Genomic DNA, 27654 nt, shown 5'->3' on the forward strand with positions numbered 1-27654 from the left:
AAAAGCTGATGCTACGTAACACGTACACAAGATAAGCTAGAACACTAACAGCTCAGCGGACCTGCTGCTGCTTCCACTCTATTATCGGCTACCCGAATTCTCAATGCGTAGAGAAGGAGCGTTATCCCCCCATCAGCTCCAAAACTTATTATTATTTTTTTTAAATATTCCTCTTTCGAATTCCTACTACCCCAAAGAGAGAATGAATCATTATAAAGGACGGAGACTACTCCGGCCACCGCCCGCCCTTCTATGCCGCTGCTGGAGCAGCAAAAATGGCGCCCGCCATCGCCGCTCCGGCTCAAAGCGAGGCTGCCAAAGCAGCGGAAATGACGTAAGGACAGGAAGTTGTTTCGTTGCCATAGCGACAACGCCGCAGGACGCCGCTGATGGGACTGGTGATCGGCGACCTGTTAGGGCACGGTTCCAGGTTATGCATATGGGCTTTCGTTTATTTATTTATTTTTTCATTTGTTTCCAAGAAATAAAATGCCCGCTGCTGGTGTCCTCCCTGCTGGTAAGTAACCAGGAGGATGAAAATGCGGTTGTAATATTTAAATTATTATTCACAGTTATTCTCCAAATGGAAAGTGTTGTTGAATGGCCAATACAGAGCAGTTATCTGGTGAATTGATGATATTCAAACTGCTGTTCACATAGCTAACCAGAAGAAGATAGAACAGCAAGTTTTCTGGTCTTACTTTGTTTATCCAGGTCGTTATCTAGATAGTTTGGTTCCTTCTACCTTCTCAACTCTCATTGTAAATTATCTAATTAGTTCATTGTAAGCCGCTTTGGGGCTGCAAAACTGTGGCAAAAGGCGGGGTATAAATGAACTAAATAAATAAATATCTATCAGGTCTGAGAACCAACTGCAAAATGTTATGGAGAATAGGTGAAAACAATCACTATAAAATTCAAGCAATCCTACCTACCCAGAAAGAAATTCAGGAGGCAATGGTGCTGGGGCAGCTTGATAACACTGATCATAATATGGTCAGATTTGATATCGGCTTTGCAGTAAGTACACACAGGAAATCCACGTTAAAAAGGCGTGAATGCTGTTCAAAAATACCACCCTGGAAGCCATGGCCAAATATATTCCATGTATTAAAAAAGGAGGAAGGAAGACCAAATGACAGCTGCCGGCATGATTAAAAAGTGAGGTGAAGTAAGCTATTAGAGCTAAAAGAAAATCCTTCAGAAAATGGAAGAAGGATCCAACTGAAAATAATAAGAAACAGCATAAGCAATGGCGAGTCAAATGCAAAGCATTGATAAGGAAGGCAAAGAGGGATTGAAAAAAAAAAGATTGTGTTGGAGGTAAAAAATATTTAGGTATATTAAAAGCAAGAAGCCAGCAAAAAATCGGCTGGACTACTAGATGACTGAGAGGTAAAAGGGGCACTCAAGGAAGACAAAACCATAGCGGAGAGATGAAATGAATTCTTTGCTTCAGTCTTCACCAAGGAAGATTTGGGAGAGATATTGGTACCAGAAATGGTATTCAAATCTGACGAGTCGGAGAAACTGAATGAAATCTCTATAAACATGGAAGACGTAATGGCGCAATTTGACAAATTGAAGATTAGCAAATCGCTTGAAACAGATGGTATTCATCTCAGAGTACTGAAAGAATTGAAAAACTAACTTGCAGAACTATTATAAATATATAATTTATCTTTAAAATCAAGCATGGTCCTGGAAGATTGGATGGTGACCAGTGTAACACCATTTTTTTTAAAGGTTCCAGAGGTGATCCGGGAAATTATAGACCGGTGAGCCTGATGTCGGTGCCAGGCAAAATGGTAGAGACTATTATAAAGAACAAAATTACAGAGCATATTCAAAAGCATGGATTAATCAGACAAAGCCAACAAGTGAAGGGAAATCTTGCCTCACCAGTCTATTACATTTTGTTTAAATGCTCCTCTTTTTAACCCCTTCTGGACTCTTCCACATGGGGGAGTCTTAAGTTCATCCAAAAGGTTCTTTACAGTTTCCCTCCAATCCCAGGGGGGTCTGTTCTGGGGAGGCATTAGTAGCCTCAATTCGAAACTAATTCCCATAACCACTGCTTGCTGCCTTTCTGGATCTAGGTGTATCCTGGGCCATTTATGTTCCCACATATATATATATGTTTTTAATCTACTCTTTGTGATTCAGTGAGTGTGCCTTATTTGTGTGTAGCAGATAATAAGAAAAGAGCACATGTAATACAGTATGAAGGAATAAAGACAAAGATAGTTTTCAGGAATAAGATCTTGTTTATTCTTACCAAGATAAAGTCTTCAGCTTAATACATACATCTAGGTTCAAATGCACAGAGCTCTGCTGTCGGTCAAGTGTTGAAGAAGCTTCTAACTTTTCTGTCTGAATGTTTGCTCTTTTATAGGCATGGATCTCAATAGATGCTTATGGCAGTACCTATTTTTTTCATCTTATTGGCCAATACCTCTGTACCAATTTTTTTCCCTTTTCCGGCAGATGTTGATTTGTACTCTTTGTACCATCTTGTACCAACTCTTTCCTGTTCTAGTTATTTTGAAACATTTCTTTTCCGCCCAGGTGTCCATCTGCACCCAACTGTCTTTTCCGGTAAACATCTCTTGCTCTTGCTATTTCAAAACCTTGTACCATTTCCGTTACCCTGAACATCTTATTTTTATTTTTTTATTGTTTCCAAACTGTCTTAATACTAGTATACCAGTTTCACAATCTATTTTTATATAATCTTATGACCTGTGTGCCATCTTATAGAAATACAAGCTTGATTTTACAAACCATTTTTATCTATTATTCTATCATCATATATGCTATATTCAATTTGTAATTAGTTTCAGGTTTTATTAAGACTTCATCATATAGTCCTGCATTTGCAGGTTCTCAATTGTTATGCCATTAGTGGGTTATCAGGCCTAGTCAAGGCTTCTCTGCTGACCAAAGTCCTGTAACCTGGCTTACCACCATTCCAGTGGATACTCAAGTTCCAATCCATATTAACAATTTCTTTGAAGGGGTGAAAAAACATATGGATAAAGGTGAGTCGGTCGATATTGTGTATGTGGATTTTCAAAAGGCATTTGACAAAGTGCCTCATGAAAGACTCCAGAAGAAATTGGAGAGTAATGGAATAAGAGGAAGTGCCGTATTGTGGAGTAAAAACTGGTTAAAAGATAGAAAACAGAGAGTAGGGTTAAATGATCAGTATTCTCAGTGGAGAAAAGTAGATAGTGGGGTTCCCCAGGAGTCTGTGCTGGGACTGTTGCTTTTTAACATATTTATAAATGGTCTAGAGATGGGAGTAACTAGTGAGGTAATTAAATTTGCTGACAACACAAAGTTATTCAAAGTTGTTAAATCACAAGAGGATTGTGAAAAATTACAAGAGGACCTTACAAGACTGGGCATCCAAATGGCAGATGACGTTTAATGTGAGCAAGTGCAAAGTGATGCATGTGGGAAAGAGGAACCCGAACTATAGCTACGTGATGCAAGGTTCCACATTAGGAGCCACTGACCAGAAAAGGGATCTAGGTGTCATTGTTGATGATACATTGAAACCCTTAGCTCAGAGTGCTGTGGCGGCTAAGAAAGCAAATAGAATGTTAGGTATAATTAGGAAAGGAATGGAAAACCAAAAATGAGGATGTTGTAATGCTTTTGTATTGCTCCACGGTGCAACTGCACCTCGAATATTGTGTGCAATTCTGGTCACCGCATCTCAAAAAAGATATAGTGGAATAAGAGCAGGTACAGAGAAGGGGATGGGACGACTTTTTTTTTTTGTTACATTTGTACCCCGCGCTTTCCCACTCATGGCAGGCTCAATGTGGCTTACATGGGGCAATGGAGGGTTAAGTGACTTGCCCAGAGTCACACCAATGTGGCCGCGCAGGCTTCTGCTTCTGTGAGTCTGACGTCCTGCACGTATGTGCAGGACGTCAGACTCACAGAAACAGAAGCCTGCGCAGCCTTCTACATGGAATGTTGCTAGTGGAATAGCAACATTAACATTCCATGTAGAATCTCCAATAGTAGCAACATTCCATGTAGAATCTCCAATAGTATCTATTTTATTTTTGTTACATTTGTACCCTGCGCTTTCCCACTCATGGCAGGCTCAATGCAGCTTACATGGGGCAATGGAGGGTTAAGTGACTTGCCCAGAGTCACACCAATGTGGCCGCGCAGGCTTCTGCTTCTGTGAGTCTGACGTCCTGCACATACGTGCAGGACGTCAGACTCACAGAAACAGAAGCCTGCGCAGCCTTTTACATGGAATGTTGCTAGTGGAATAGCAACATTCCATGTAGAATCTCCAATAGTAGCAACATTCTAGGTAGAATCTCCAATAGTAGCAACATTCCATGTAGAATCTCCAATAGTATCTCTTTTATTTTTGTTACATTTGTACCCTGCGCTTTCCCACTCATGGCAGGCTCAATGCGGCTTACATGGGGCAATGGAGGGTTAAGTGACTTGCCCAGAGTCACAAGGAGCTGCCTGTGCCTGAAGTGGGAATCAAACTCAGTTCCTCAGTTCCCCAGGACCAAAGTCCACCACCCTAACCACTAGGCCACTCCTCTACTTCCCTATGAGAATAGGTTAAAGTGGCTCTAGGGCTCTTCAGCTTGTAGATAAGACAGCTGAGGGGAGATATGATAGAGGTCTATACCATAGTAACATATGTAACTTTGTAAGTCTATGTGCTTTGAAAATGAGCTTCTTAAAGGGATCTTTTTACTAAGCCATGTGAAAAAAGTGTCCGGCGCTGCTGTCAGCCTGTGGGTTTCCCGCACGCTGCTGCCATTTTTAGCATGGCAGTAAAATGTCTGAATTCTTGGGTTTTTTTAAATGGCCTTGTGCTAATTTCCCCATGAGCGTGTGGGCATTACTGCTGGGAGCTCTTACTGCCAGCTATTTAGGAGGTGGTAAGGGCTCCTGCGCTACTCCCACGTTAATCAAGTACTTGTCTGCGCTACTTGATTAGCGCAGGTAGTGCAGGCGTGCCTCCCACGGTAGTGCTTTTTTAGCATGCGGTAGGCCTACTGCAGCTTGGTAAAGGGCCCCATAATCTAAAATATTTTTAAAAAACTCTTATATGGTTCCACAAGAAGCTATACCTCCAATAAATAAAATTTACCTAACAAGCCTAAAAGAGTAGAAGAAGAGAGAAAAGACGCAGAAAATGTTGATATTGATGTGGACAATATATCAGCAATCTTAGGATAATGTTACTGAAAGAGCCACAATGATTGTCTCCTTTGTTTTTGAGCAAGACCTGAACTCAATTATGAGACTTTACTTTAAATCTGCTAACTCCAATTTTGGAGGTGAAAAAATCTGGTTGTACCCTGATGTCACTAAAACAACTCAACAGAGGAGGAAAGTTTTTCTTTATATGAAAACAAGAACAATAGAAATAGGAGGAACTTTTTTGTTAGCCTATCCCTGTAAATGTATAGTAAGGTTACGTCAGATAAAATATGTTTTTTATATACCTGAACAGCTGAAGTCCTTTCTCGATTCAAAACAGTTAAAGAAGTAGAAGAATGAGAAATAGGCACCATAATTTAGTTATATATACCTTATAATCTTCACTAATTCCTAAGCCCCCCCCTTTAGTTTGGGGTCTAAGAAAGCCATATAAATTTTGGTTAAATGTAGTTACTTACTTTTATTTGTAAAATTGGCTGTATTTCACTTGACAGATGTATGCTGTTTAAGTATTGAAAATGCAATAAATAAATATAAAAAAACAAACAAGAAAAAAACTCTTATATGGCTGGCACCATGCCAACCACATTCAAGCTTGTTATTTGTTTAAGTGTAACCCAGGGTCATGAATTATTTACATGAAAGTTATGTGTCATCCTGGAGGCAGGGCTAGCAGAAGATGTACCGAGTGGTGAAATTCAACTACACTCCACATAACTTATTTAGGGTGTCTTTTACTAAGGCGCGCTCAAGTTTTTAGCGCGTGCTAAAATTGTGGGTGCGCTAAGCATTAGAGACACCCATAGGAATACATCGGCGTCTCTAACATTTAGCGCACGCCAAAAACGTGAGCGCGCCTTAGTAAAAGACCCTCTTTGTGCATATGTTAGGCTGGAAAAAGAGCAGAATCCTATATAATAAAACACACCTCCAACATTCTGAAGCTGACTGCATGGCTGAGGCATTCCTGTATCCATTTCCTGAATTGACATCCCGTACTTCCGAGTTCGTCACAAGCAGAGGTGACCAACCACACGAGGTTTCACGGCTTCAGAATGTTGGAGGTGCATTCTATTAAATAGGATTGGTCAGTTCCTTGAAGCACAGCCAGAGCTCAGCGTCCTGCACAGTAACGCTCAGACACCAGAGAGAGGGGGGGCCTGACACCAGAGAGAGGGAGGGAGGGGGGGCCTGACACCAGAGAGGGGGGGGGAGGTATCTCTGTCACACACATACTCTCTCTCTCACACAGTCAATGTCTTTCTGTCTCTCACTCTCACACACTGTCTCTCACACACTCTATGTCTCCCACTGTATCACATTCACTCTCTATGTGTCACACAGTCACTCATACATTGTCTTGGTCTCAGTCTCACAGAGAGTCTGTGTCACACACACACTCTCTCTCTCGCACACACTGTATCTGTATGAAACACACTCTCTCTCTCTCTCCCACTGTGTCTCACATACACACTTGCACACACCCTCATGCTCACACACACACACTCTCTCTCTCACAGACACACTTGCACCCAGACTCACTCTCTCTCTCACACACACACTCTCTCACAGACACACTTGCACCCAGACTCACTCTCTCTCTCACACTCTCTGAAACATACACACTCCGAGGAAAACCTTGCTAGCGCCCGTTTCATTTGTGTCAGACATGGGCCTTTTTTTACTAGTTTACTAATAAAATAAAGTGTCCCCACCAGCGCTTTACTTTACACTACACTATATGGCAGCAGTAGCCGTGGAAAATAGGCCGAATGAGGGCACTTTATGAAAGTAGACTTTCATCGAAAGCACATGTCTGTTTTTCCTAGTTGTCAAGAGAAAGAGAAATTTTGGGACTGTACAAGAGGCGGTGAAAGCAGGGGATACAGAACAACTAGCAGCGATGGTCAAAAGCGGAGCCAGTATTAATGAGGTTGATCCGGTTCATAAATTCACACCATTACACTGGGCTGCGCATTCTGGAAGTCTAGAGGTAAGAGAACTGCCTCTTATTTCTGTGACATAATGTTTTTCCATGGTATTATTTAAATAAACTTCCAGAAGAAAACATTGGTGGGCCAGTATTGGAAAGCACATGAAACTGGCAACAGCATTGACTGCAAAAGTGTTTTAAAACAATTAGCAGTGGCAGTTTAGACTGGAAAATGCATGGAAATGTAAATATATAACTTGTACAGCTGTTGTGCAACTTAGATTTTTCTTAACAACTCTTTTTGGGCCCATTTTTGGTATCTCTCTCCCTCTTTCATTTTGTCTGAAGCCTGACAACCAGCGGATAATGAAATACAGGCTCTTTGATAGGGAAAGGGAAATGGAACTACATATACTGCCTTTTTGAGGTTTTTGCAACTACATTCAAAGCGGTTTACATATATTCAGGTTCTTATTTTGTACCAGGGGCAATGGAGGGTATGCACATACGTGCAGGACGTCAGACTCACAGAAACAGAAGCTTGCACAGCCGTGTTGCTGATCTGCAAGGGCAGGCTTCTACATGGAATGTTGCTAGTGGAATAGCAACATTCCGCGTAGAATCTCAAATAGTAGCAACTTTCCATGTAGAATCTCAAATAGGGAAAGGGAAATGGAACTTGATATACAGCCTTTCTGAGGATTTTGCAACTACATTCTAAGCGGTTTACATATATTCAGGTACTTATTTTGTACCAGGGGCAAGGGAGGGTTAAGTGACTTGCCCAGAGTCACAAGGAGAACAGTGTTTAGCTGCTTGTTCCAGACATACATCACTCTGGGGTATTTTTACTAAGCTGTGGTAAAAAACAAATGGCCTGCGGTAGTGTAGGAGCATGAATTGGGCGCACACGGGGCCAGTTTTTACTGCGTCTGCAAAAAAGGGCTTTTTTAATGGAATGGGAAGAGGGCATGCTGTAAAACTGAAACCGGCGCATGTCCAAAACTGAGTTGAGCCCTTAATGCCACCTATTGAACTAGCGGTAAGGGTTCACATGCTACATGCGTGGTGACTGGTTGGCGCTTGCTAGCTGCTGAATACCGCCAGAAACGACATGTCTGGGAGGAAATAAATAAATAAATCATCCAGGTGTTACGGGCATGCGCCAAATCTAAAATTACCACCACGGGGGCACGGTAGCCTGATGGTAGACTCATTTAGGCGTGCGCTGTATGCACGTAGCGACTAACACACCTTTGTAAAGGGCCCCTCTATAAATTATGAATAAAATGTTTTATGCAATGTGGAGGCTTAGAAGAATAAAACCTTTCTTCCCAAGACAAACATTCCGCAAACTATTGCAATCACTGGTGTTGAGCCATTTGGATTACTGCAATTCCTTATATGCGGGATGCAAAGCTCAAACCATTAAGAAACTCCAGACTGCCCAGAACACCGCAGCCAGACTGATATTCGGAAAGACGAAATACTATAGTGCTAAACCCCTTAGAGAAAAATTACACTGGCTTCCACTAAAGGATCGAGTTACATTCAAAATATGCACCTTAGTTATTTATGGAGATTCCCCATCTTACATGTCAGACCTTATACCGTGTTTCCCTTAAAATAAGACACTGTCTTATATTAAATTTTGCTCCCCAAGACCTGCTAGGTCTTATTTTTAGGGGAGGCCTTATTTTTCAGGGAAACATCGGGTGGCCCCCCCCCCCATCTAACCTCTTAAACGCTTCCTTTCACCATTCATCTTCGCACTCGCCGCAAGCAGCAGGGCAGGCCACTCCTTCCTTCCGTGTCCCGCCCTCGCCTGACGTAACGTAACATCAGGCGAGGGCGGGACACGGAAGGAAGGAGTGGCCAGCCCTGCTGCTTGCAGCGAGTGCAAAGGTGAAAGGAAGCGTTTAAGAGGTTAGTTCTGGGAGCGATTGAGGGCGGGGGGGAGCCGCCAATCGAGGGGGGGAGCCGGCGATCTCGGGTGGGGGGGGGGGTGACCCCGATGTTTCCCCGAAAAATAAGGCCTCCCCTGCTAGGTCTTATTTTCAGGGGAGGCCTTATATTTTCAAATTGCAGCAAGACCTCTACTAGGTCTTACTTTCGGAGGATGTCCTATTTTCGGGGAAACACGGTAGATCTACCAGAGAGAAACAACAAAAGTTCATCACGTACTTTCTTAAACCTCTATTATCCCAATTGCAGAGGATTTAAATACAAATCAATACATCCAATTGCGGAGGACTTAAATACAAATCAATACATACATCTAGCTTTTCACACATCTGTACACAACGATGGAATGAATTACCAACCACTATTTGAAAAACACGCGACTTGATGACCTTCTGGAAACTACTGAAGACTTACTTGTTCAAAAAAGCGTACAAAATGGATCCCTCATAACAGTGGCGTTCCTAGGGATGCGGACACCCGGGGCGGCGCCCTGCCCCCCGGGTGCAGCGCCCCCCCCCCCCCGATGCAGCGAGGACCCCCTCCCGCGAAAGAGCCCCCCCTGGTGCATGCCGCTGGGGGGGTGCCGCAGTGCGCGCTTGCTGCGAGTTTACTAACTTTGCTCATTCGCTGCAGCTCCCTCTGCCCTGGAACAGGAAGTAACCTGTTCCGGGGCAGAGGGAGCTGCAGCGAACGAGAGAAGTTAGTGAACTCGCACAGCAGGCACGCGCTGCGGCACCCCCCAGCGGCGTGCACCCGGGGCGGACCGCCCCCACCGCCTCCCCCCCTTGGTATGCCACTGCCCCATAACGATCTGACTCCTAAACTACACCAGACACAATTTTATATTGGAACTCTTTTATTTTGCCTATTTTATTTACACCCTAATTACTGATATCCTTAACTCATAACTCAAATAATTTTAAGCTCTAAAGCATGTTTATTTTAAGCTGGATCGAGTTTGTTTATCCCTGTCCCGTAGACCATTTCTTTGTTTTTTAATTCTGTTCACTCCCTCCTCCCCTGCTTGTTTTTTCAGCTCTCTATTATTTCACAACACACGGCATCAGGCAGAAGTCTGTTCACCTTCCTTTTTTCAGAAAATAATCAGACACAAAGCTGTTTTAAGATAACTTTCACAAGAAACTATAGGCACTGCAAAAAAAAAAAAAAAAGACATTTTAGACTTTTAAAACAAAAGTAATGATTTTACAAGCGAGTCTCCTCTCAGCTTTCAACACAGAGATCAACAAACACGCTGTTTTACACTGTGCTGTGCGAGATCATCTCTGCCCTCTCAAACACTCCCCTTCCTTTTTTCCCGAAGACACCTGTTGGCAACCTATGTATGAAGAATTGTTAAATCGGTACCCGTTGATACATTTCATGGATTCGCTGCCGGTGACGTTTAATGATGATCTGTTGTTTCTGCGCCATCAAGTAAATCTGGTCATCGTCAATGATTTGGTATTTTTTTATATTTTATTTTACAATTTCAAATATTACAAATCACAATTACTACATTGTGATTAGTAGAGATTAAGCAAAGTACATTGAAGTAAAAAAAGAAATAAGAGGAAATAAAAATATTCAACCACAATATAAAGATCTAAGATTACTTACACACACACACACAATAGAAATATTAATCAAAAACTAAAAGAGCACAGCCATCTCAAGCATATTCTAGCCGACCTCGGTGGATTATGGAACAGCTACTTGAATCTTTCCTCTTTTCTAGAAAATAAATTCTATCAGTTGTTTGGGATCAAAGAATATTTATTTATTTATTTAATTTATTTATTTGCTGCATTTGTACCCCACATTTTCCCACCTATTTGCAGGCTCAATGTGGCTTACATTATGTTATAAAAGCATCACTATTAACAGAGTAAGAGGTTCAGCATAATGTTACTGATTAATGTGTAAGAATTCAGGTAAGTAGGGACAGTAGAACGATAATACATAACATATAATTGAGAGCAGGTTAAGATATAACGATCAATGATGATAATATGATTAAAAATAATCGAGTTAAAGGGACCAGTAATAGTTGGTTCTGGTATCATTTGGAATCAAGAATATATATGACTTATTTTGAAAAAATATAACACACAGACAAGAAAATCTCAATAATAACTTTGGTCGCAACGCTCGTGTTCTTGTTTTTTGACGTTGTTTCTGGGTATCTCTCGACAAATCCGGAAATATTCTTATCTTTGACCCAAAAAACCTTCTCATCTATTGCACGAAAACAAGATTTCAAAACCAAAGTTTGGTCTGTTTCTAAAACAGAAGTTGCTATTAAGGTGGTTCTCTGAGTCACAAGTACCAAAGATGACTCCAAAAAATCAGTAAACTGAAACGGAGAGTGGGAAGTGGACCAGTGACTCTAGAGACTGGGACAGCTGGATCAAGTATAAGAAACTTTATTACAGATTCGACACAGATCTGTGTTTCGGCCACAGGAGTCTCTGTATTGTGTAAGATCAAAAAAATGCAACCGGAAAAATGGAAATTATGATCTTGAAAAAGACCTTAAAGCTTACAAAATGCAACAATGTATAACGCAGCTCTGTCAACGGAGTGTTACGCACAGACCTACTTGGACCCCAGTCTGCCTAACTAGATCCTATATAATAATTCTCACCTCCAACATTCCTGGAACCGTGGATCATGTTGGAGTAGATAATAGTGATGTCACACAACCCACACCAGATTGGCCAGTAGAAGGGAGAGGGGCGGAGCCACGATACAGGGAGCAGCGAATCAGCGCAACACGGGGAATGCACAGCAGCAGGAACAGAAGCCTCTCTCACACAGTCACTCTCACATACACTCTCTCAAACATACACACTCAGAGGAAAACCTTGCTAGCGCCCGTTTCCTTTCAAACAGAAATGGGCCTTTTTTTACTAGTTAAGTAATAATACTTCTAATCTATGCTGGTCCTGTAACTCCACAATAGGTACTCTTGATCACATGCTCTATCCCTGTCCAAACTTACAATTATTTTGGACTCTAGTTTGGGATAGAATTTCTACACTACTTCATTTACAGATCAAGTTAGACTTTCGTACAATTATTTTCAGATCACTTGTTTGTCAGCATTATCTATCACCAACAGAAAAGAAATGATTTGATATTCCTATGTCTAAGCCCTTAAAATAATATTATCAGAATGGAAAGATAATTCCAAAAGTTTCTTTTGCTTTTTGGTGAAATACTGTTTGTATTATTTATAAACTAGTAAAAAAGCCCCGTTTCTGATGTAAATGAAACGGGGGCTAGCAATGTTTTCTTCTGTGTGCATGTGGGAGTGTGTGTGTCCCTGCCCTCTGGCCTCTCTCCCCTCCCCCCTCTGAGTCCTTCACTGTTTCAGAGCCAGCGATTTGATTTCGTGCTCTGCTGTTTTCCTTCACTGACTGTGTTACAGAGAGGGCAGGGCAGACACTCATAGGGAAACCGGATATCTCGCCCCCTTCACACTGCCGGCTGGAGGCTTCATAGAACGTTGGTGTTGCCTTTTATATAGAGAGATATGAAGCTAAAATTGCGGAGAAGTCGAATAACATTCCTCATTTCCTTAAAGTTTGGAAACCCTGTTGACTTGTATTGTAAACATAAGCTTAAAGATATTAAAGCTTATGTTTACAATACAAGTCAACAGGCTTAATCTTTAACTGTATTCCTTCTAGGTATGATCAGTACACCATTTTTTATGTACCAAATACTGTTGCCATTGTTTTATTCGTTTGTATTGTTACTTATAAAACTTTAATAAAGAATATTTGAAATTAAAAACATTTCTCAGGCCAGCCTCTACATTTCACTAGACATTTTTTTGCTCCAATTCCTTCCTTTTACTTCTAAAATTTTTTCAATACAGTAGACCCTGTCTGTGTCAGGATTGATTTTTGATAGTTCTTCGAGGTAAAAAGAACCTTCCACGGCTTCCCTGTCGTAATCCTGTATCTTGTAAATAGGCTTCTGCCCCCTGTTTAACACATCCGTTATTAAAAATATCTCATTGGTCCACGTCTGTTCGTACCCCTTTTGAAAAGTGCCTTTTGTTTTTGACAGTCATACGTGATTGCCTTTTGCAAAATGTTTGTTTCATGGCCATGTCTAGTTTAGCATTCCCTCTATAGATCATTTTCCAGACCTGCAGAGAGTTCAGAGGCATCACATTCATAGGTCTATCCCTTATGGTTCTGTAGCATGACCTGCAATACATCTACATAGCGTGATGTGAAGTACCCCCATATTTTAGACTTTAGTGTGTGGTTAAACCTCTCTACCATGGCTGCTTTTACATCGTTGTTGGTCACAAAATGGCAGATTCCTTTTCTTTTCATTAACGTCTGTATAAATTTATTTAAAAACTCTTTACTCTTGTCCGTTTGTATATTTTAGGCGTGCAGCCTTTTCAAAGGCTTCAACCACTTCACGACCAGTTTTGTTTTTAGACACATGATGAAGTGCTTCTGTGTACAAAAGAAGAATGGGACTTGGGGGTGATTGTGTCTGATTACCTTAAGGTGGCCAAAAATGAGTTTATCTTGTTGGGCAGACTGGATGGACCATACAGGTCATTTACTATGTTAATATGTTTTTAAAAGGAGATGGTCAAAGCCAGAAGGATGCTTGGGTTCATAAGGAGAGGGATGACCAGCAGGAAAAAAGAGGTCTTTGTATAAGCCTCTGGTAAGACCCCGTTTGGAGTACTGCGTGCAATTCTGGAGACCACACCTACAGAAAGATATAAACAGGATGAAGCCGGTCCACAGGGCGGCTATAAAATTGTTAAGAATTCTCTGCCATAAAATGTGTAGGGACAGGCTTATAAATCTCAACATGTGTACGCTGGAAGAGAGGCAGGAGAGAGGGGATATGATAGAGACGTTTAAATACCTCAGTGTTGTTAATGTACAGGAGGTGAGCTATTTTCAAATGAAGGAAAACTCTGGAATGAGAGGGCATAGGATGAAGACAGAGGAAACAGGCTTAGGAGGAATCTATGGAAATACTCTTTCACAGAATGGGTGGTGGAAGCATGGAATGGCCTCCCGGTGGAGGCTGTGGAGATGAGGACTGTGTCAGAATTTAAGAAAACGTGGGACAGGCACGTGGGGTCCCTTAGGAAAAGGAGGAGTTAGTGGTTGCTGAGGAAGGGCAGACTGGATGGGCCTTTTGGCCCTTCTGCCATCATGTTTCCATGTGGATAATCGTAAGTATGTATTTCTATAATTAAAAATATGCTTGCCACTTAGCGTCCACCTCTGATCGGTATACAGTATAAGCGTTTTGCCCCCTGAGCCATTCTTCGACCTGTTTTCATTGGTGAGCCTTCTTATGTTTTCTAGAGACATTGAGCAGAGGCATGATGCCTCCTAAACTCCCGACCGCCTCCAGATTGAAGTAAATTCTGCTTAGGATTTTATTGTGCATGACTTCATAGGGTGAGGCGCTTCGCCATAAAAAAAGAGGGTGTTTTATTTTTAAAAGTCCTTGGTGCTGTAGGGTGGGGGGATTTGTATAAGGGATGGCATATTTTAGCTGGACGTTGCATCTCTCTGTGTACATTGGCTTAATGCTCCTGGGGAGGAAAACATTACCTGTATATAATATGTAAACCACTTTGATTGTAACCACAGAAAGGCAGTATATCAAATGGCATCCCCTTTCCCTTTCTCTTTCCCTTGTTCGTTGTTGCACAAGACAATCAAACCAAGCAGCTGGCCTGACAGATGGAAGTACATGGATAAAGTGGGAGAGAATTGATTTAAGGAGCAGCTCTTGGGAACAGGGATCAGTGTAGTGAGCTGGCTCTGTTACTCAACTTTAAAGGTAAGAGAGAGAAATAAAATAGATGCCAAGATGATGGCAAGTAGTGTTAAAAAGGAAGTGGCGAGTGGTGTGTCCAGTGCCTGCCATCATCTTGGAAAAGGGGTGTGACTATGATGTCATTTCCTATGATATCACTGAAAGGGATGGGGTTTGGGGTGGGGTTATGCAAAAGGGGTGGGGTTTGGGGTGGGGCTATGCAGATAAGGAGGGGCTAGTGGTAGGTTTTGAAAAAGAGGTGGGGCATGGGCGGGGTTATAACATCATATTCGGTGATATAATCAAAGGGGCTTGGGCAGAGAGCGTGCATGGCTTGGACGTGTCCTCGCTTCAAATTGATGTGACCAGAAGTGGGAGTGGCCACCTGTCAAAAATATGCAAATTACCTTTGACAAAAACCGATGAGGTATAGTACTCTTGTGTATTTACTTTTGCCTGTCCATTAGTATGATACACATGCTGAAGAGCTGTAGTGCCTCTTGTGCCTAGTGCAATTCTGAATGTCATTTCTGTCTAGTGTCTTCATTGGCTGTTGTGGCATGGAGCTGATTTAACTGATGTAACTACAAAAGGTTGGACGGCTGCTCATCTCGCTGCTATTCGGGGGCAGGATGCTTGCATGCAGGTAAACAGCAAAGTTTTCACAGAAGCGCAATGAATTACTTACACTAAATGGTTTTAGGCTATACTGTTTCAACTGCACTTTTCTAGGTGTCCATTTTTAAAGCTAGTTTTCCATCCTTTTATTTCCTGTTTTTTTCCCCAAGTTAGATATAGAAATAGATTATGTTGTTTTAGTATTTATTTTGCTCTCATTATTACAGCCACAGTATTGGATTCCATTAGAGTGTAATGGAGTTGTGAAAATATTACAAATGCAGAATGTGGTAGCATGGACCTGGAGCCAGGTTTGGAATTCTCAGAAATACAGCCACATACAAAGATTACAAGTAAAACTACAGGTTTATTAAAGTTCAAAATAAAGATTCTTCAAGTCGGTTCTCTCCACAGGCTTGATACTTTAACCAATCACTTGGAACTTCCTGAGCCGGTACGTCAAGCTCCATCTCTGGCCGTCTTCAAATCTAAGCTAAAAGCCCACCTTTGTGATGCTGCTTTTAACTCCTAACCCTTATTCACTTGTTCAGAACCCTTATTTTATCATCCTCACTTTAATATTCCCTTATCTCTTATTTGTCCTGTTTGTCTGTCCTAATTAGATTGTAAGCTCTGTAGAGCAGAGACTGTCTCTTCATGTTCAAGTGTACAGCGTTGCGTACGTCTAGTAGCGCTTTAGAAATGATAAGTAATAGTAGTAGTAGTAGTCTTTGGGATTCCGGAATCTTGCTAATATTTGGGTTCCAGAATCTTGCTACTCTTTGGGATTCTGCATGGAATCTTGCAACTCTTTGGGATTCCGGAATCTTGCTACTCTTTGTCCTTATCCCTTATTTGCCCTCTTCTCCGGCACGGCCGCGTTGCTGATCTGCAAGGGCAGGCTTCTGTTTCTGTGAGTCTGACGTCCTGCACGTACGTGCAGGACGTCAGACTCACAGAAACAGAAGCCTGCCCTTGCAAGCCCACCTTTTTGATGCTGCTTTTAACTCCTAACCCTTATTCACTTGTTCAGAACCCTTATTTTATCATCCTCACTTTAATATTCCCTTATCTCTTATTTGTCCTGTTTGTCTGTCCTAATTAGATTGTAAGCTCTGTAGAGCAGAGACTGTCTCTTCATGTTCAAGTGTACAGCGTTGCGTACGTCTAGTAGCGCTTTAGAAATGATAAGTAATAGTAGTAGTAGTAGTCTTTGGGATTCCGGAATCTTGCTAATATTTGGGTTCCAGAATCTTGCTACTCTTTGGGATTCTGCATGGAATCTTGCAACTCTTTGGGATTCCGGAATCTTGCTACTCTTTGTCCTTATCCCTTATTTGCCCTCTTCTCCGGCACGGCCGCGTTGCTGATCTGCAAGGGCAGGCTTCTGTTTCTGTGAGTCTGACGTGCAGGACGTCAGACTCACAGAAACAGAAGCCTGCCCTTGCAAGCCCACCTTTTTGATGCTGCTTTTAACTCCTAACCCTTATTCACTTGTTCAGAACCCTTATTTTATCATCCTCACTTTAATATTCCCTTATCTCTTATTTGTCCTAATTAGATTGTAAGCTCTGTCGAGCAGGGACTGTCTGTTCATGTTCAAGTGTACAGCGTTGCGTACGTCTAGTAGCGCTTTAGAAATGATAAGTAATAGTAGTAGTAGTAGTCTTTGGGATTCCGGAATCTTGCTAATATTTGGGTTCCAGAATCTTGCTACTCTTTGGGATTCTGCATGGAATCTTGCAACTCTTTGGGATTCCGGAATCTTGCTACTCTTTGTCCTTATCCCTTATTTGCCCCCTTCTCCGGCACGGCCGCGTTGCTGATCTGCAAGGGCAGGCTTCTGTTTCTGTGAGTCTGACGTCCTGCACGTACGTGCAGGACGTCAGACTCACAGAAACAGAAGCCTGCCCTTGCAAGCCCACCTTTTTGATGCTGCTTTTAACTCCTAACCCTTATTCACTTGTTCAGAACCCTTATTTTATCATCCTCACTTTAATATTCCCTTATCTCTTATTTGTCCTAATTAGATTGTAAGCTCTGTGGAGCAGGGACTGTCTGTTCATGTTCAAGTGTACAGCGCTGTGTACGTCTAGTAGCGCTTTAGAAATGATAAGTAATAGTAGTAGTAGTAGTCTTTGGGATTCCGGAATCTTGCTACTCTTTCTGCACAGAATCTTGCTACACTTTGGGATTCCGGAATCTTGCTACTCTTTGCCATCCCTTATTTGTCCTGTTTGTCTGTCCTGATTAGATTGTTGAGCAGGGTCTGTCTCTTCATGTTCAAGTGTACAACGCTGTGTACGTCTAGTAGCGCTATAGAAATGATAAGTAGTAGTAGTAGTAGTAACTTTACTAGAGTTCCTTTGAGCCCTGTCCTTGACAAGCTCCCCAGTTCAGTGTACGCCGCTTTTCTCTTTCACTTCAAGTTTCCTGCAGGCTGTCCCTGACATGGCTTCCACAGGTTCAATATGCAGTCATTTCTCTTTAACTTCAAGGTTCCTGTAGCCTGTTCCTGAGACAGCTCCACAGGTTCAATAAACACTCACTTTCTTAACTTTAAGGTTCCTAAGGAAATTTGTCCTACCTCAGTGAAGCCTCTGCTTCCTTCTGGCAAACAGAGTAGCAATACCTGCTGAGGACCGCTCCTCTTCCCATGACCCTCCCCAGATACTGCAGCCACAGAAACACCCTGGGAGGATCCCTTCCTCTTGCTCGGGTTTCCTTTTCTGTTCTGCTCCAGGGCATTTAATCTTCTCGCTGGCTCAGCCCAGCTCCCTTGACTCAGCAGGTTAGCTCCACTACTCTAAGGTTACTCACCCTCAGCATCAGTGAGTGACTTTAAGGGAACCCGACCATATACCACCGACTGAGTCCCACTCCCTCAGACAGAATAATTGCAATCTAGATCATAAAATCAAGCTCAAGGAAAATACAATGTAGGCATATAGAATGCATTGGCAGATAGATAAAACAAGCTGATTTAGTCTGTGCTTTTTTCCATTTTTTTTGGCATAGCCCCACCCCACCCTCGAATGTTGCCCAGTTCCTAACAAATCTCTTCCCAGCAGCATCATCTCATGTATACATTGAGACTCCAGAGCTCTGCCTACTTCTTCTTGTCCTGCTTGTGGAACAGGGAACATTTCTGAGAATGCTACCTTGGAAGTTCTGGTTTTCAAGCTTCTAACTTCAAACCTAAATTTGATTTCTAGAAGCTGCCTTCCACACTTTCCTGTCATTGGCACTCACATGTACCAAGACACCTGGCTCTTCCCCAGCACTATCTAAAAGCTTATCTAGGTGGTAAAGTTGGCTTGATCCAAGCAGGCAAGTTACCAAGCAATCCTCATGTCCAGTAACTACCCAGCTATCTACTTCTCTAATAATTACATCACCTAATATGGTGGCCTACCTGACCTTCCCTCTTGGGCACATGCACTTGGAGACATATCCTCAGTGTGAGAGAATATGCATACCAATTGTAGGTCAGGTCTTGGTTACAGGATTGTTTTCTGTCACACCAAAGTGATGCTCTACATTCAAGTGACCTTTCTCCTCTTTGGCAGTACAGAAGCTGCCAGACTGGAGGTGGGACGTCTCTACTGTGTCCCTGAAGGTCTCCTTTATATATATCAAGTCTGCTACTCTAGCCTCCAGAGACTGGAGCTCTTTGCACTGAGTGCACACGTGACATCACCAACTGGGAAATAATTATACATGTGTCACTTGGTGCAAGAGACTGAATAGCCCCCATCTTACTGCTAGATTCTCATACTGCTGGGTAGTGCTTCTTGACATTTTTTTTCTCTTAAGATTTTCATAGGATTCAATATAATAGTAACATAGCAAATGTTGGTAGATAAAGATCTGCATGGTCCATCCAGTCTGCCCAGCAAAGTGGCAAGAGTTGAATCTGGCACTCTGCACATCTTCTACTTTTTCTTTTTTTTTAATGTTTGAATATTTTATTGAGCATCATTACAATACAACAATGTAAACGTATTCATTTTTCCCCCACATTTCCCCCCCCTCCCCCCCTCCTCCCCCTCCCAGCTCTATTTCAACTGTCCTTATTGGGTTAATCGCTTAAATCGAGACCACAGTTCGGAAGATGGGTTGTACCTTCCCATTCTTTTGTCCGTTAGTTGCTCCAATTCCCCGACCAGGGAAAGTTTCAGAGTCCAGTCCAGCTCTGAGGGAGCCATCTGTTTCTTCCAGTGCATTGCAATGACACTCTTAGCCGCCGTTAAACAAATCCTCTTAAGGCGCCTTTGCCATTTAGTTCCTCTTCTGTTACCGAGACCCAAAAGACACACCAGTGCGGCGTACATTGAAACGGCTTATTCGTACTTTCTGAAATTTTTGTCGTTACTGTCTTCCAAAATGGTTCATCTTCTACTTTTTCATGACTAAACACTGGTATATTTAATTTCTGCCTCTTCATGCCAATTTTGGGGCACAGACCATAGAAGGCTGCCTAGCATCAGTCCTGAATAACTGGAGTCATTTATTTATTTTAGCATTTATAACCTGCCTATTACAAAATACATACATAAAGCATTGAAACATACCAATAAAAATTTCTTAAAAACAAAACAAACCCTTACATATACTATTTCCTCCAGTAATGTAGGGTTATCTAAATCCCCAAATATGCTGGTGCAAATAAAAACGCCTTCGACTGCTTCTGTTTTTTGCCATTTACGGGACCCAGACTGCAGAAGTCTGCCCGGCTTTGGTCTTCCTAACCTCTGAAGCTGCCATCAAGCTCACACCAGTTATGAAGTAATTTAATAAAGCATGAATTAAAATGTAGTGTGTTAATGATATGCTAATGCATTGGGCTTTAAAAATTCTGCACCAAGGAAAAGATGCACGCTAATCTTAGTGCACAGTTTTACAGTGGGAGATGCTTTAAAAGTGGCAGTTAAAACCTTACTGCACTTTTAAAACTGAAGAATAAGAGGCTATCAGGCTCATTTTCGAAAGAGAAGGGTGCCCATCTTTCGACACAAATCGGAAGATGGGTGTCCTTCTCACAGGGTCGTCCAAATCAGCATAATCGAAAGCCAATTTTGGGCGTCCCCAGCTGCTTTCCATCGCAGGGACGACCAAAGTTCACGGGGGCGTGTCGGAGGCGTAGCAAAGGCGGGACTTGGGCGTGCCTAACACATGGGTGTCCTCGATCAATAATGGAAAAAAAGGGCGTCCCTGATGAGCACTTGGACGACTTTACCTGGTCCTGTTTTTCTTACGACCAAGTCACAAAATGGTGCCAGAATTGACCAGATGATCACCTGAGAGAATCGGGGATCACTTCCCCTTACTCCCCCAGTGGTCACTAACCCCCTCCCACCCTCAAAAAAACATCTTTAAAAATATTTTGTGCCAGCCTCTATGCCAGCCTCAAATGTAATACTCAGTTCCATCACAGCAGTATGCAGGTCCCTGGAGCAGTTTTAATGGGTGCAGTGCACTCCAGGCAGGCGGACCCAGGCCCATCCCCCCTCACCTGTTACACTTGTGGTGGTAAATGTGAGCCCTCCAAAACCCACCACAAACCCACTGTACCCACATGTAGGTGCCCCCTTCACCCGTAAGGGCTATGGTAGTCGTGTACAGTTGTGGGTAGTGGGTTTTGGGGGGGGGGGGTTGGGGGGCTCAGCAGATAAGGTCAGGGAGCTATGAACCTGGGAGCAATTTATGAAGTCCACTGCAGTGCCCCTTAGGGTGCCCGATTGGTGTCCTGGCATGTCAGGGGGACCAGTGCACTACGAATGCTGGCTCCTCCCATGACCAAAGGCTTGCATTTGGTCGTTTATGAGATGGGCATCCTTGGTTTCCATTATCACCAAAAATCAGAAACGACCAAGTCTAGGGACGACCATCTCTAAGGATGACCTAAATGTCAAGATTTGGGTGTCCCCGACCGTATTATCAAAACGAAAGATGGACGTCCATCTTGTGTCGATAATATGGGTTTCCCCACCCCTCCACCGGGACGTTTTGCGAGGACGTCCTCAGCAAAACTTGGGCGTCCCTTTCGATTATGCCCCTCCATGTGATCTCTGATTTGGAGCTCCTGGAACCCTAATTGAAGATGACCTGTCCAGTGGAGCCCAAGTTTCAGCATGTTTTTTTAAATTTTCCCTCTACTTCCATCGACTAGATGGAAGTTCTAACAGTACTAAATAAGACCAAAAACAAAAACACAATAGGATGTAATTACAATAGGGATAGAAAAGGGAGGGAAAGCACAAATGGTCTGATGTTTAAAGTCATTTAAATGACTACGAGAGGCACCTGGCTGTTTAAATTGCCTGTCTGGAGCTAACCGGGCACATTCACATCACTTAACCAGATAATGCTGCAGAAAATGTTCAATTAGTGTCTAACCCAAAATCGGCTACTTTAGGGGTATTCTGGGGGCAGAGTCAGCACTTGGCTAGTTAAGGGTCAATATTCAGCACTTAACTGGCCAAGGTAACTGCATAACTAGGACTGCATAAAAGTCAGTCCTGTCTTTATGTGCTTCACCATAGCTGGTTAAGTAATGAATATTGCACTTAGGGGTCCTTTTACTAAGGTGCGCTGAAGAATGGCTTCCGGTAGTGTAGGCACGGGTTTTTGCATTCACCAAGGGCATAGGTCAGTTGAAATTCACTGGGAAGAAAGCCTTGAAGTAAAACTAGAACTAAAAAATGCACTAAAACTCTTGTTTAAAAAAAAGTGTGTAGTAAGTTTGGTGTGCTTTATTACATCGAGTGCTTATTCCGCACTTGCTGTGAAGTAGCAGGAAAGGTGAAACTTTTACAAAACGGTGTAAAGGAAAGATTGCTTAAAATAACCCATTGTGGTCTGAATGAAAGTAACACTGTCAAATGGCATCTACTGTTCAATATTTTCAAAAATAATTTCTTGTATGATATTTCTTTCTGTCTTTCAAGGCCCTTATAGTTAATGGAGCAAATGTAACTGCAAGAGACGATCGAGAATGTACTCCATCACACCTTGCAGCAGCTCACGGACATTCTTTTACTTTACAAACCATACTTCGTAGTGGTGTGGTAAGGACTTTTATCCTATGAATCAATATTTTTTTTGTTTGTGGTATATTAATGCACATTTACTAGAATATGGCCTTGATTTTAGAACAGAAGTCCAAAAGATGTTTTTTAGAAGGTCCACATAGGTACCTATATGCTTTATAAAACAGGCTCCCAGATTCAGCCTCAGTAGTGTACAAATGCTGATACACAAATTTATAAACTAAAGTCCAAACAAAAAAAACAGCACCACGGGCCTTTAAAAATGGAACACAGTTCGTTAATGAATGAGCCTTGACAAAAAGACCCGACACGGGCCGTGTTTCGGTGACTAGCACCTGCGTCAGGGGTCACAGTGATGATGTGGAAAACTTGGGGAATAACTCGAATATATTCCTCTACAATATATTATTCCTTACCCCACATCTCATATAGTAAAAGCTACAAAGCACCAAGGCACTTTCACTTTCTGTATCCAAACGGATACCTGCTCTGGAGAAAGTGTTAAATGTGTGTATGTACGCTGTACATGCGTATTTTATAAAATACTAGTAAAAAAGGCCCGTTTCTGCCTGAAATGAAACGGGCGCTAGCAAGGGTTCCCCACTCCTTCCGTTGCTGTCTCCCTCTCTGTCCTCCGAGTCTCATGCCCTCCTGTCGTCGGAGGCTGGCACGGGACTGCCTTCCCCTCCCCTTAAGCGACTATCCCTGGTGGTCAAGAGGTACCTCTTTGGTCGGGTCAGGAAAGAAAGAGCCCCCTGTTTCCTGGCCGGAGCGCTGCTGCTAGCTGCCCTGCTGCATCCTGTGCGAGTCCGGCTCTCGGCGTTTCAAAATGGCCGCCAGAGTTGAAGTCTCGCGAGGCTGCTTCAACTCTCGGCGGCCATTTTGAAACGCCGAGAGCCGGACTCACACAGGATGCAGCAGGGCAGCTAGCAGCAGCGCTCCGGCCAGGAAAGCGGGGGCTTTTTCTTTCCTGGCCCGAGCGAAGAGGTACCTCTAGACCACCAGGGATAGTCGCGTAAGGGGAGGGGATGTGATAGGGGGGAGGGAAGGTGATGGGGGGAAGAGGGGGCGTCCGGGGGTGGGGCGATGGTGTGAAAGGGGTGGAGTGAGGGTGTGAAAGGGGTGGGGTGAGGGCGTGAAAGGGGCGGGAGCAAGTGTCCTCGTTTTATGAGGCTGTCTGCAGCGATTCGTTGGAAAGGGAGGAGTAGGGAAACTCCACATTCGTTCATTTGCGTTGTTCTGTATTTGTTCCGCCCTCGACGTCATCACGTGTGACGCGAGGGCGGGGCATGGAGACATGGTGAGTGCTGTGGCTTCACCACCATGAACTTACGAACCGGTGTCTGAGTGGCTGCAGTGACGTCAGTGTCTTCAGAACGTTGAGGGAGCGTTTTATTATAGTAGATGTGTGCACCAGCATTTGTACACTACCAGCACCTTTTTTTTTTCCATTCCCCGCTCATCTCCCCCATCTCCCTTGGCCACACAGCTGCTTTTTCTGTAAGCAGCAGCACACTGCGGGCACAGCATTGCAAGGAGTAGCAGGCGCGGGGCTGCAGTGCTAGGACACGCACTGTTGTCTCTGTTGACCCCCTGTCCCGGCACAGGAAGTTGACGTCAGAAGAGCAGGGGATCGGCAGAGCCGACAGCACGCATCTGAGCACTGTGGCCTGGTGTCTTTTTCTTCTTGATTTTCCTTCTGCTGCTGCTGCTGGAGTTGCTGGATGGGGTGAGAGGAGGCAGGGGGAGAAATACTGGATGGGAAGGAGAGGGGACAAGGGGAGAAATACTGGATGGGGAGGAGAGGGGACGGGAAACTTATTGTATGAGGAGAGAGGGAACAAGGGGAGAAATACTTGATGGGGAGAGAAGGGGCAAGTAGAGAGATGCTGAATGGAGAGAGAGCGCAAGGAGATAAATGTTGGATGGTGAAAGAGGGAACAAAGGGGAGAAATACTGGATAGGGAGAGAAGGGGCAAGGGGAGAAATACTGGATAGGGAGAGAGGAGGAAGGGGAGAAATACTGAATGGGGAGAGAAGGGGCAAGGAGAGAGATGCTAGATGGAGTGAGAGGGCAAGGGGAGAAATACTGGATGAGGAGAGGGGGGTAAGGAGAGAAATGCTGGATGGGGAAAGAGGGGACTTGGGGAGAAATACTAGATGGGGAGAGAGGGGATAAAGGGAGAAATGCTGGAAGATTGGATAGTAAGAAAGAACTAAACGTGGATAAAGGCATAAAATAAAATCGAAGAAAGCTGAAAGGAAAAGGAGGAAAGAAAAATAACAAACAGGAAATCCTAGCAATAGAGTTAAGAGAAGATGAGGAAAGTAGAAGCCGGAGACTGGGACCAACACAAATGAAAAGAAGTACATGGCCAGACAACAAAGGTAGAAAAGAATATTTTTATTTTTAGATAAAGTGGTGTGGTAGCTATGCTAATTTTTTTGTTTTATTTGTAGTTATTAATTTGTAATATAGTGAATGGAATATTTGAAATGTATGTCTGCTATTTTTATAGCAAGGGGAAATATTTTTGTTTTTCTGGTGTAATTCTACATGCCAGAGTCTGGTTTTTGGGGGTTTCAGCTGATTTTTGTCTACATATTTTATTAGTTTATAGTCAGTCTTAAGGATTCTCTTGTTGGGCCTAGGGATTTGTGCACTATTTTCAATGATACCTGCTCCATGGCTGGTAAAATGGGTGTGGCTACTGTAGGGGTGGAGCCATAGATAGTTACCCACCCTTAAGGTTGGCACTGTATGAATACCGGCACCTTTTTCCCCTACAAAAAAAGCACTGTAGAGCCCTGAAGGTTGTTCAGGATCACAAGCTAGAGGCTACCCTGAAACTTTATTTTGAGGTTTCTGCACATGCACTGCAGGCGGCAGTTCCTATGCGTCTTGGACTTGTTTGTCCTGGATTCAGTAGGCTGCAGATTCTTTGTTTGAATCCGGGGTGCAGCTTTCTCCCGAATTCCTGGATGAGGAGACCGGATTGGCTTATTTGGCAGATCATTTAGGGTCATCTTTGACTCTTCTCTCTCCTTCTCTGCTCATATCCAGCAGATTGCCAAGACCTGTCGTTTCTTTCTTTACAACATCCGTAAAATCCGCCCCTTTCTTTCCGAGCACTCTACCAAAACCTTCATCCACACCTTTGTCACCTCTCGTTTAGACTACTGCAATCTGCTTCTTGCTGGCCTCCCACTTAGTCACCTCTCCCCTCTCCAATCGGTTCAAAACTCTGCTGCCCGTCTCGTCTTCCGCCAGGGTCGCTTTACTCATACTACCCCTCTCCTCAAGTCGCTTCACTGGCTCCCTATCCGTTTTCGCAACCTGTTCAAACTTCTTCTACTAACCTATAAATGTACTCACTCTGCTGCTCCCCAGTATCTCTCCACACTCGTCTTTCCCTACACCCCTTCCCGTGCACTCCGCTCCATGGATAAATCCTTCTTATCTGTTCCCTTCTCCACTACTGCCAACTCCAGACTTCGCGCCTTCTGTCTCGCTGCACCCTACGCCTGGAATAAACTTCCTGAGCCCCTACGTCTTGCCCCATCCTTGGCCACCTTTAAATCTAGACTGAAAGCCCACCTCTTTAACATTGCTTTTGACTTGTAACCACTCACCTCCACCTACCCTCCTCTCCTCCTTCCTGTACACATTAATTGATTTGATTTGCTTACTTTATTTTTTGGCTGTTAGATTGTAAGCTCTTTGAGCAGGGACTGTCTTTCTTCTATGTTTGTGCAGCGCTGCGTATGCCTTGTAGCGCTATAAAAATGCTAAATAGTAGTAGTAGTAGTAGTAGATGCTTTATATGATCTTATTTGGGTGTTGGCCAAGCAGATGTCATTGGCTGTGGTGGGCTGTTGCTTGTTATGGCTGTGTCACTGGGCTGCAGATGCGGCCCCTAAATAGCGCTTAGTGAAGCTTCCCTTTAAGGGGAAGCTTTTATTTGGGGATGTTTTGGAGAAGCTTGTCAAGAATCTAGGGGATTCCAAGTCTCATTGTTTGTCTGAGGACAAACTTCGAGCCTCCTTCAAGTCTGGACAGTCAAGGCAGCGGTTTAAGGATATTAAACGTTATCGCCCAGGCAAGTCTTCTTTTTCTTCTAAGTCCCAATTTCAGCATAGGCAATCCTTTTGGGCAGACAGATGCAACCTCCAAGACCCTGATGCAGCAAAAACGAAACGCTGGCCACCGTCGGCTTGGGGTGTGACCATTTAAACTGTCGCAGCAGCTGATAGTGCACTTGTTGCACACGGACTCGTGCAGTGGATACAGGCACAGAACAAGCCTGGCGCACAAGTTATAAAGATAAGTGCTCTTGTTGTACTGAAGCACATTCAGTTTACTATCTAGCTTGAAGCTTAGAACTCAGCCAGAGATTGAATCAGTCTTAATTGCACCAGCAATGTATGTTTCACCACTTGTATAGTGTCGTGGTTTAGACTCCATCTTTGAAGGTTTATTTACGTGCCGATGATGAAGAGAGGATCTATTTGATCCGGTTTAGCTCTATAGATAATTTATATCCATGAGCTCTTTGAGGCCGTTTTTCCTTCTATGAACTACACAGTTCAGATAGCTTCTTGTCTATTTGTACTACTTGGGGATACATAGTTTCATGGACCTATTCTAGCGATTTGTTGTTCCCACTTCCCCTTATTATCTATTCTGTATAATTTGAAACCCAGCTTGGACAGTTTTTTATAAAAATGTGATCGCTGTTGCCATCTAAGGGGGTCTTTTACTAAAGATTAGCTTGAGTTATCTGCAGCAGGGCCCCTAGGAATAAAATGGGACCTGCTGCAGATAACTTGAGCTAACCTTTAGTAAAAAAAACCCAACCCTAAATGCATAGCATCACTGAGTGTAGGTATAATTTAAAAATGTCTAAATTAGATGTTTCATATTATTTGTTCACTGTGTGGCTGAATATTAACCTTGGTGAATTGAATTATGACATCAAACAGTAAAAGTTCACCTTATTTGTGAGCTTCCCCTCATAATATTAATAGAGTGGTACCTTCACT

At 43.1% G+C, this 27654-nt stretch overlaps 1 protein-coding gene across 2 annotated transcripts in view; it reads left to right on the plus strand.

The window, feature by feature from the left end:
- The first annotated feature begins 432 nt into the window (after positions 1-432).
- Positions 433-27654, plus strand: part of ANKRD42 (ankyrin repeat domain 42) — a 53064-nt gene continuing 25842 nt past the window's right edge. Inside the window, exons 1-4 of one of the 2 annotated variants that reach the window (XM_030200100.1) lie at positions 433-517; positions 7050-7213; positions 15480-15587; positions 22510-22629. In XM_030200100.1, the coding sequence (XP_030055960.1) occupies positions 490-517; positions 7050-7213; positions 15480-15587; positions 22510-22629 (420 nt within the window). In that variant the 5' untranslated portion in view covers positions 433-489. The remainder of the gene's footprint in view (positions 518-7049; positions 7214-15479; positions 15588-22509; positions 22630-27654) is intronic. The other variant, XM_030200101.1, reaches the window with a different exon arrangement.

This window comes from Microcaecilia unicolor, chromosome 4 (assembly GCF_901765095.1).
Source record: "Microcaecilia unicolor chromosome 4, aMicUni1.1, whole genome shotgun sequence".
Classification (NCBI taxonomy): domain Eukaryota; kingdom Metazoa; phylum Chordata; class Amphibia; order Gymnophiona; family Siphonopidae; genus Microcaecilia; species Microcaecilia unicolor.